The following is a 10,329-nucleotide window of genomic DNA, read 5'->3' on the forward strand; positions in this document are numbered from 1 at the left end:
TTTTTGTGTAATAGAGGTGGGACCGGGCCAACAAAAATGTTGGCCCAGCAAATTCATTCCCATTGCATTTGCCCTCACAGAATACACATCCTCCTTCTGTACCAAATGGGAGAAGCCAGATTTGCTTTTCCTCTGCTATGTGTTTGTATGTAGAATGCTCCATTTAAGGTCTGGCCAATAGAACACCATCTAAACATTGAACATTGAGGATCCCACGGACGATTGCTGATGCCGAGCATTCTATGGCAATCTCAACCAGACTTGGTTTTCATTTGCAAAAACGACCTCCTTGTTGAGTGGGGATAAATGACCTCGTAAAGATTGTGGAGGAACCCTCTATCATACATGTTTTTTTTAACAGCCTCAGCATCTTGTAACGGGGATTTCCGGAAAAAGGCTCTGCATTTGCTCTCAGGAGGCTTTACTTCACTACTCATCGGGCTTACACTTGCTCTGAGTGCTGCAGCACTTGCCCTTGCTTCATTCAGCTTACTCTGCCAGCTAATGTATTCCTCCCACTTGAATGTCTGTAAATCAGAAAAACAAAGTTTTATACAAAATTACGATGACCAAATAAAGGTTGCGGTTTAAAGAAATAACTAATTAGAAAGGCGGAATTGTAGAAGTTGTGGTTAAATCACCAGAGCTTGTCTTATTTCATTCAACAAAAATACAATCAAATTGTTTGGCAGCAGTGCAAAGAGCTTAGGAAATTCAATTAGAAGATAAAATAGAAGAGGAAGCCGAAAAAGGTATGGATGGGAGCGCTAAAAAATAAATTTAGATTCTATGGCATGAATTTAGAGTGCAGCTTTCCATCAAAACAAATGGTATAAGAGAACACACACGAGGATCCCAACTAATTTCTCTTGGATTCATGCGTCCAACCTCGAATTGAATACAATATTTTATGAAGATGATGAATAAGAAAAACATAATCAACTAATCAGCATGTCCAACAACGACAATATTACTTAAGTATGCAAAGTAGACTATTCCAACCTCATAACCTTTACAAGATTTGACGAGGAAAAAGTGAAACAAAATATGAGGAAGAGCAAAGATGACAAACTCTAACAATGTGAGAGAGAGCCCACCAAACTTTCATTCAAGTGCCCAAGATTCTGCCACCTAACCCTACCTTTTGGTTAAAACACTGCAATGAAGAAACCTATATTTGACATTCCCCTTTCCCTCTTCCCATTCCACACGCAGAAGAAGATTGGAAGATGTAGAAAGTGTAACAAAAACGCATGACAATAAAAATAGGCCTATTTCTTTTGCTTTCTACTTCAAAAGTTACCAGGTATTCTTCTCCTATTTCTTCTTCTATATACTTCTCAGATTAATTGTCACCCACCGCATAGGCTTGTAGCACAGTAAATGAATTTCTAAACACTCCGGACCTCAAGCTGTAAGATAACAACTCAGAAAAGTTTCCGTTGAATTCAGGGTAGGCCATTCCATCCATAGAATCGTCTAAATAATACAGTTATTACATGTACATAGATCTATGAATTTTTATCAGTAAAAACTAAAAACCCAGAAGTCACTTTCCTCACTGTTAATTCATGCAAAGGTATAAAGATTGCATAATTTGAAGTTGGTTTCAATCACACAAGTCATTTGATTTTAGTTTATCCAAGATAGAAACAAACTTATCTAAATTAAGCTATAATATCTAACCAAGACTGTCCTTGAAGGGATCTGAAATTTTCCAAAGGGATGAACATGAATGTTAATTCGTGCAAAGGGACTGTAATGCAGATATGAAATTTGCCTCAGGTATCAGGCATAATTCACTTCCAACAATTACTGTCAGCTCAAAGTGATAAATGAATTCCATTGTAGCTGTTAAAATCTAAACCAAGATTACTGCCTTTCTCCTGATGAGACTTCGCCAACAAACAACTTATTTCAGTCATTCATCAAGCTATCTTCTGGTCCACTTTCAAAGAGGGAAGCTCAAGAACTTTATAAAGCTGTGCTAGGTCCCACCAACTCATTAAGGATGGATGGATACAATCTTTGGAAAATAGGTTTACTTGGTGCTTGTGGAATGGATATAACTTTTAATACACTTCAAAGCTCTTGGATGCAACTGGGTGGCACCCCTGACCCCACTGGTGTCACCCCTGACCCCACTGGTGTCACCCCTGACCCCACTGGTGTCTTCTAATACAACTACTATCTTTCAGCTGCTTAAAAAAAAGAAGTTTCTAAAACCAAGAGCTATTTGAGTCCTTTTATGATTAGGAATTAAGGAAGTCAAAAAAAATGGAGCCCAACAATTAAATGGGCATCTCCACCATCAATTGATAACTCTCCACAACCAGTCCTTTTTCCGAAAATCACAACAGGAAACAGGAGACAGGAGACGTCCAATAACAAAAATAAAAAGAAAGAGGTCAAGAATAAGTAAACAAAGCATACCTCATTTGTAGTGGTGTTTTTGAGACATAAATTGATATGGTAGCCAAGGAATCCAGCTAGTAGCAAGGAAACTATGGCAAGAAACACCATAAGAAGTATTTGAGTATTATATGAGCCCAATAGCCACTGCATACAAAGCAAAACCATCAACCAAGAAAACCCAAGGAACATAGCAATATGAAGAATATAAATGCATACCATAAATGGTAACATGTACTCAATAAGATAAGCATGCAAGCATACACAAAAACAATGAATGTACACACTATCCCATATTGAAAGTTAATCATTGTTTTAAAAAAATTCTAAAACATCATCCATAGATGCCAAAAAATGTCGCACCCTAAAGAAGCTTAATGATAAAGAATTTAAAGTACTTACCTGCACAACATGCGGAGCTAAACTAAGAAAAGAATTTTCCACACCATAATAAACTGCAAAGGATAACAAACATAAAGATAAGAGGCATTTAACTTGTAAGAAAATCAAACATTTACCAGATATCAAATGCAGACAAAAGAAAATAAGGGGAAAAAAAACCTTACCTGTTAGAATATATACAACCCTTAATGTTTTCAAACGTCCTGCAACAATTAACCCAAGGGCAATTGTTCCATATACACAGAGAAGAAGATGCCTGCAACACACTAACAAAGCATCTTTAACATAAATAAAGAAAACTGAGAAGGAAGGAATGACTGAATAAGTGCAGCTTACTAAATCTCAATATCTCAATGGAATTGCAAATGCCCAGTAATCACACACAGACTGCTCAAACTTGTGATAAGTGCAGGTCCAATATAAAAGCATACCATTAAGCTTGCTCCAGAACAATCAAAAGAACTTTGAAATGAAAAAAGATTAATAAATAGTTAAAACCAAGCATGGAAAAACCTTGCACTAATATACTTCTAGTTTAACTAATGGAGACTTCATCTTTTAAACTTCAAGCTGACTTGAAAAATATAACCAAGATTAAGACATATGTATTCAATTATAATGCAGAAAAGATAGTTTGATCCCTGTTAGGAAAAAATTACAAGGAGATCCATTTCGTCAAAGAAGATATTACTAACCTATATGCGAATTTTGGCAGCACGGTTGAGGAAAAAACAAGAATCATTAACCATAATTAAATTCAAATCAAATATTTGTTGTTGATACAAGGAATAACGAATTAGAACTCACCACAAAAGAAATGCCAAGAAATATCGGGTATTTCTCTCCCCTATACAGTTATTCTGAAACGATAAAGAGAGTATTCAGCTAGAAACCAAAACATTGATAATTACTTTAACATCATTGCAGAGAATAATTAAGTAACGTGAAAGAATGAAATAGAAAGAAAACTAGGTCAAAATGACACAAACCATCCATCCACAATGATGGTCAAACCGCGCAACACAGCGATCACATATGCTACAGTGTTTGGACCTCGCAGGTCTGTATCAGAAAAAAAATCCCCATTATAGTAAATAAAAGTAAATGAACTCCCAACAGAGACTTTACTACATAAGTAACAAACTCACTTAGGAATTTTACAAGTAGAACATTCTTTTTCTGTGTATATGATATTGTCATAGGGATATACTGAAATATACTGAGAGACATTCTCAGCCTTCACAGTTCCTGGATCAGAGAAGCTAGTCAATAGAAAAAGTAGAATGCCAACACCACCTGCCAGGAAGCTCGTGTACCTGCAAGAAATATACAACATTTAATGACTCATAATACAGTTACAAATTTTTATGAAGCATACAGAATAAATTTCAAGGCCTTGGTTCCACACCTGTGAACTTCACTTAAATAGAAGCCAGGAATATATTGAAAGGAAGTTATGGCAACAAAGTAGAAAGTTACTCCAATTATTGCCAAATACACAATCTGCAATGACAAAATGTAGTAGAGAGATTAAAACCCTACAATCACAAGAACGCGGGATGACATCAGATGCACAGAAAAATATGTTGTTTGAAAATGAAAACTAAGCATCTTTGGTGTCAGAAAAACAAATTCAAAATGAATTGCTTTATTCAATCTCTTCGAAGAATATTACAGGGTGCATCCAGATCCCCTTTCTTTTCAATTAGTAAGCACCCAAGAGGAAACAGAGCCCACCATGCCCTACACTGTCATATGGTGTAACAAGATGCTATTAAACCATGCAATAAGCAGCATTGTGTCCAATTGAACCTACAGGACGCTCGATCTGGCTTGTGTGTCCAATACATTGAACACCCAACATCCTTCAATAGAACAAAGCTCTACATTAACTAAGCAAGCCTCCTAGATAATACTTACTACTTGAGTGTCTTTTTCCCCCATCAATAATGCTCCCTCCAATGTCATCAAGTGGAAAATCCAATCTATCATCTTTATATTCAATGCATTCCATGAATGAAGCGTTCTTATGCGTAAATTATCAGGAAAAAATCCATCTTCATCCTATATGATTCTTGACGATGAATCATGGAAAAACTAGTTACGAGCACATTCATAGTGTGTTAATTTAAGCCTTGCCTACTAAGAAAATTAACAAATCTTTTGTTGGTAATTAATACATACATCTAACATATCAATAGAACACACACGAGCGTTTATGCATACATATTCATGACTGTATACTATGAATGTAAGCCATTTTTTGTAGCTAAATGGGTGTATAAATGTACACTTTGATTAGAGAAATACCTGCAAGATGGGGTTTGGACGATTGCAGCAGTAATACTCGACAGAAAGGATAGCATCCATGCCCTTATTCCCAAACACGAAACCCACGAACCGGCTGCGAGGACCGAACCCGAAACAATCAGTACCAGAAAGGCAGAAACGAAAATCCACACACAATAAAATTTTTTAAAAAAAATGTAAAATTGAGGGAGGGAGAGAGATTGAGGGAGTACAGGAAGTAGTCGTAGGCTCCATAAGTGATGAAGTAGTTGATACGCTCGATGGGAGTGCCCTGGAAGATAGGCCAGTGACCGCAGAGTATGGAAATCGCAACCAAGAGTGTCAACAGGCCATGGCATATGATCATCCAAGGTACTTCCATTCTCGTTTGGAATCCAAAGAAACCGAAGTTCAACCGCACAGAAAGGGTAATCGTGGGTGTTCTGGCTTTTGTTTCTCGCGGCAGTCGACATTGACTATAACAGGACCTTCTTAGGTCCACCCTATTTTCATCCACCTTTTGTCCACCTTCATTAAACACCATTGGATCTAAAAAATATACTCGAGATGCTCACCTGAGTAAAGACTCTAATAACCTTTAAAGAGTTATTTAGAGGAGGTGAATAAGAGTGGACCTTAGTAATCCACTATAACACACAGACTCACAAAATTGGTAATAAATAATTACTTTAAAATTATTATAAAAGGAAGATCAATTAGACATTTTTTTAAAATTAATTAAACTCTACATTAATATACGCAATGAGAGGTGGCAAACGGGCGGGATGCCCATGAGTCCGAAATGGCCCAGCCCATTAACTCTTTACGGGCAAAGGATCGAATGATGATTGTACTAATCGAGAATCCGAGATGGCAAAAAGTAGTAGGGGTGTCCACCGGGTGGTGAAACCCTGCCTGACCCGGTGACTATCGGGCTGACCCGAAAGAATTCTTATCTTTCCGAGCCTGACCCGGCCTGATCTTGCCTTAACAAGTTCTGGTCTCGGGTGCCTTTTTTGGGATTTTCAGGTTATCGGGTCACCTGATAACCTGGTAAGCAAATTGTTTTATTTTAAAAAATATATGTTATGTGATAAGTATCTATAGGAATGGGCTGGGTCTGCTATGGTTATCGGGTCACCCGAAACCCGAACCGATCCGCTCGATAACTTGGTGACCCAGGACCCGATAACCAGGTGATCCCTTAATAGGGTTACCGAGTGGGTCATTCCATTGTCCAAAAATACCGAATCGGGCCAAACCTGATCCGATAACCCAAACCCAGCCCGGTGGACATCCCTAGGCAAAAGTAAAAATTGTGGATGGACATTGTCATGACTTGGGGCCTGGGCCTCCAGTGAAATATTTGATACGATAGTGGGTTTTAGTGTATTTTTTGAAAATGTCCTCAATGAAAATTTTTTAAGACCCCAGTGTATATTCAAAAATGCAAGCCCAATAAAACATATCAATGGCTATTTGGCTGATGGTCCAATCTCTATTATCACTTGGCAGTCCATCTTTATTGGTTGATGACCCGGGGGCATTGTCCTTGAACCTCCGCTATTATTTTTTGCCCTTAGTGGTTTAAAATCTGTTGAGGGGTGGTATTACTAAAGAAATTGTAAAATTTGTGAAAAATATACTTTACACTTGTACAAAACAAGAGGGCTTGTAGTGGTGGCTAAGGACCAAAAAGGGCCTCCTCAATTATCTCTTTTGTTGTACAGTAAACGGGCTGGGCTGGGCCAAGCCGGGCTGATAAAACTTGACTTGTCATATTTTCGGTGGACTCGAGCCATGTTCGGCATTGATAGGGCCTAGAAGAGTCAATAAGAACTTTGTTTCACACTTAATGAATTTATATTACACTATGGTAGTATTTTTACATTAAATAAATAGACCCTAAAATCTATAACTATGGGTTCAGCTTGCTCAAAAAATTCACACCCCCATTTTAACACTTTCCATTGGAATAAATGCATTTTAGCATCCCTGTGAAGACCCCCCTGGGCCCCCACGCATAACCAAGGCCCAACCCTCACACCCACGAATGGGCCGGGCTGTGGCCAAGGCCCTCATGGGCAGGGATAGGGGGAAGAGAAGCCCATCCCATGAAAACCTTGGTTATAGTGGGAAGGAAGCCCTCCCACTTAAGTACTACGCTGGCATGCCCACATCTTCCGATGTGGGATCATGACTATACCCTCCCCTTCGACAGACCAACGTCCACGTTGGTCAAGCACCCTGGCCGGCCCCTCCGGCAGTACAGTCGGGCCGAAGCCACACCTCCCAAGGCCCTCTCCTCCACGCGCCCACGCCAATCCACGCATGGATTGGTAGCCACGTGACAGTAACCCGGGAAGATCTCCACTCCGTGGGTCGAGCACCAAGGCTGGCCACTCCGCAGACGCGGCCCCAAGGTCGGGGTACTGGACTCTCAATGAAAGCACCAAATGTGATGACCCCCCTGGGCCCCCACGCATAACCAAGGCCCAACCCTCACACCCACGAATGGGCCGGGCTGTGGCCAAGGCCCTCATGGGCAGGGATAGGGGGAAGAGAAGCCCATCCCATGAAAACCTTGGTTACAGTGGGAAGGAAGCCCTCCCACTTAAGTACTACGCTGGCATGCCCACATCTTCCGATGTGGGATCATGACAATACCCTCCCCTTCGACAGACCAACGTCCACGTTGGTCAGGCACCATGGCCGGCCCCTCCGGCAGTCAGTTGGGCCGCAGCCACTACCCCGTGGGTCGAGCACCATGGCTGGCCACTCCGCAGACGCGGCCCCAAGGTCGGGGTACTGGACTCTCAATGAAAGCACCAAATGTGAAGACCCCCCTAGGCCCCCACGCATAATCCAAGGCCCAACCCTCACACCCACGAATGGGCCGGGCTGTGGCCAAGGTCCTCATGGGCAGGGATAGGGGGAAGAGAAGCCCATCCCATGAAAACCTTGGTTACAGTGGGAAGGAAGCCCTCCCACTTAAGTACTACGCTGGCATGCCCACATCTTCCGATGTGGGATCATGACAATACCCTCCCCTTCGACAGACCAACGTCCACGTTGGTCAAGCACCATGGCCGGCCCCTCCGGCAGTCAGTTGGGCCGCAGCCACTACCCCGTGGGTCGAGCACCATGGCTGGCCACTCCGCAGACGCGGCCACCAAGGTCGGGGTACTGGACTCTCAATGAAAGCACCAAATGTGAAGACCCCCCTGGGCCCCCACGCATAATCCAAGGCCCAACCCTCACACCCACGAATGGGCCGGGCTGTGGCCAAGGTCCTCATGGGCAGGGATAGGGGGAAGAGAAGCCCATCCCATGAAAACCTTGGTTACAGTGGGAAGGAAGCCCTCCCACTTAAGTACTACGTTGGCATGCCCACATCTTCCGATGTGGGATCATGACAATACCCTCCCCTTCGACAGACCAACGTCCACGTTGGTCAGGCACCATGGCCGGCCCCTCCGGCAGTCAGTTGGGCCGCAGCCACTACCCCGTGGGTCGAGCACCATGGCTGGCCACTCCGCAGACGAGCACCATGACTGCCGGAGGGGCCGGCCATGGTGCCTGACCAACGTGGACGTTGGTCTGTCGAAGGGGAGGGTATTGTCATGATCCCACATCGGAAGATGTGGGCATGCCAACGTAGTACTTAAGTGGGAGGGCTTCCTTCCCACTGTAACCAAGGTTTTCATGGGATGGGCTTCTCTTCCCCCTATCCCTGCCCATGAGGACCTTGGCCACAGCCCGGCCCATTCGTGGGTGTGAGGGTTGGGCCTTGGATTATGCGTGGGGGCCCAGGGGGGTCTTCACATTTGGTGCTTTCATTGAGAGTCCAGTACCCCGACCTTGGGGCCGCGTCTGCGGAGTGGCCAGCCATGGTGCTCGACCCACGGGGTAGTGGCTGCGGCCCAACTGACTGCCGGAGGGGCCGGCCATGGTGCCTGACCAACGTGGACGTTGGTCTGTCGAAGGGGAGGGTATTGTCATGATCCCACATCGGAAGATGTGGGCATGCCAGCGTAGTACTTAAGTGGGAGGGCTTCCTTCCCACTGTAACCAAGGTTTGACTTGGATGGGAGTCTCTTCCCCCTATCCCTGCCCAAGCGGGCCTTGGCCACAGCCCAACCCATACGTGGGTGGTGGGTTGGACCTTGTGTGTATGTGTGGGGCCCAAGGATTGGCTAGCCCATATCGTGTTCTCGTTGTGAGTCCAGTTCTCGAGCCTCGGGGCGCGTCCACGGAGTGGCCGGCCATGGTGCTCGACCCACGGGGGCAAGGGCCTGCCGGAGGGGCCGGCCATGGTGCTCGACCAACGCGGACGTTGGTCTTGGAGGGGCGGGTAATTGTCATGATCCCTTAGGATCATGCCAGCGTTAACATCTGAGTGGAAGACTCGGTCTTCCCACCAGAAACCAAGGTTTTCATGGGATGGGCTTCTCTTCCCCCTATCCCTGCCCATGAGGGCCTTGGCCACAGCCCGGCCCATTCGTGGGTTGTGGGTTGGGCCTTGGTTATGCGTGGGGGCCCAGGGGGGTCTTCACAATCCCATTTTGGTATTTTTACCAGCTGACTATTGGTGGCTCATCAACAATTATTATTTTTTTTTAACAAGGGAGGGACATTTGAAGTTTCGAACCTGATCTTAATGGCTCGGATGTGGTTGACCAACAACTCGACGCACAGCGCTGCTTGTTTTAATGTCCTACAATTAATGGCATCTCCGTAATTTAAGTTTATAAGAATGGGTTTTTGGGTCAAGTGCTGTTCAGTAAGGACAGGACAGCAATTCGTCCTCACGTGCCCAGCAATGCGCGCATGCTTGGAAGCTTTCCTTTTCATAATTTTTTTTTTTATTTCTTAGATTAAATTTTACAATGACGGGTCCCACCAACAGTTATCTTTCTCAGCAAAACTTTATTCGATGGAATTTATCTTAGTCGAATTAAATTAAATTTAAATTTAAATTATATATTTAAATTTTGAATCCAAATAAAAAAAATTTGTCCCATTTTAAATTGAATCCAGGTTCAAATATAAAAATTTTATTCAATTTATTTATCTAAATTTAAATCAATACGAAATTAATCTATTAAATATATTCAAAATTCAATCCGAATCAAATCCAACGAACATATAAATATTTCAAAAAATGTGCGGTCTGTTATCAGACCCAATTTTTTTTTACACCCCAGCTACCCAGTTCACGATCGA

The 10,329-nt window shown here is 43.0% G+C and overlaps 1 protein-coding gene across 1 annotated transcript; it reads right to left on the bottom strand.

Annotated features, from left to right (window-relative positions):
* LOC119999549 (probable protein S-acyltransferase 17) lies at positions 1-5,580 on the bottom strand. Its single transcript, XM_038847170.1, has 10 exons — positions 5,337-5,580; positions 5,125-5,218; positions 4,223-4,317; positions 3,963-4,130; positions 3,804-3,876; positions 3,622-3,674; positions 2,979-3,070; positions 2,815-2,867; positions 2,434-2,559; positions 1-527 (listed from the first exon to the last, which is right to left on the bottom strand). Exons 1-10 carry the CDS (start codon positions 5,483-5,485, stop codon positions 252-254), a joined length of 1,179 nt encoding a protein of 392 aa, XP_038703098.1. The 5' UTR covers positions 5,486-5,580; the 3' UTR covers positions 1-251.
* Positions 5,581-10,329: the final 4,749 nt, after the last annotated feature.

This window comes from Tripterygium wilfordii, chromosome 6 (assembly GCF_013401445.1).
Source record: "Tripterygium wilfordii isolate XIE 37 chromosome 6, ASM1340144v1, whole genome shotgun sequence".
NCBI classification, from domain to species: Eukaryota; Viridiplantae; Streptophyta; class Magnoliopsida; order Celastrales; family Celastraceae; genus Tripterygium; species Tripterygium wilfordii.

Excerpts from the sequence above, each read along its gene's own strand:
- LOC119999549 (XM_038847170.1), bottom strand. The coding sequence starts at position 5,485 with ATGGAAGTACCTTGGATGATCATATGCCATGGCCTGTTGACACTCTTG. Across the intron at positions 4,318-5,124 it reads GTCCAAACCCCATCTTGCAG|ATTGTGTATTTGGCAATAAT; the intron begins GTATTTCTCTAA and ends TTGTCATTGCAG. Across the intron at positions 528-2,433 it reads AAAACACCACTACAAATGAG|ACATTCAAGTGGGAGGAATA; the intron begins GTATGCTTTGTT and ends TCTGATTTACAG.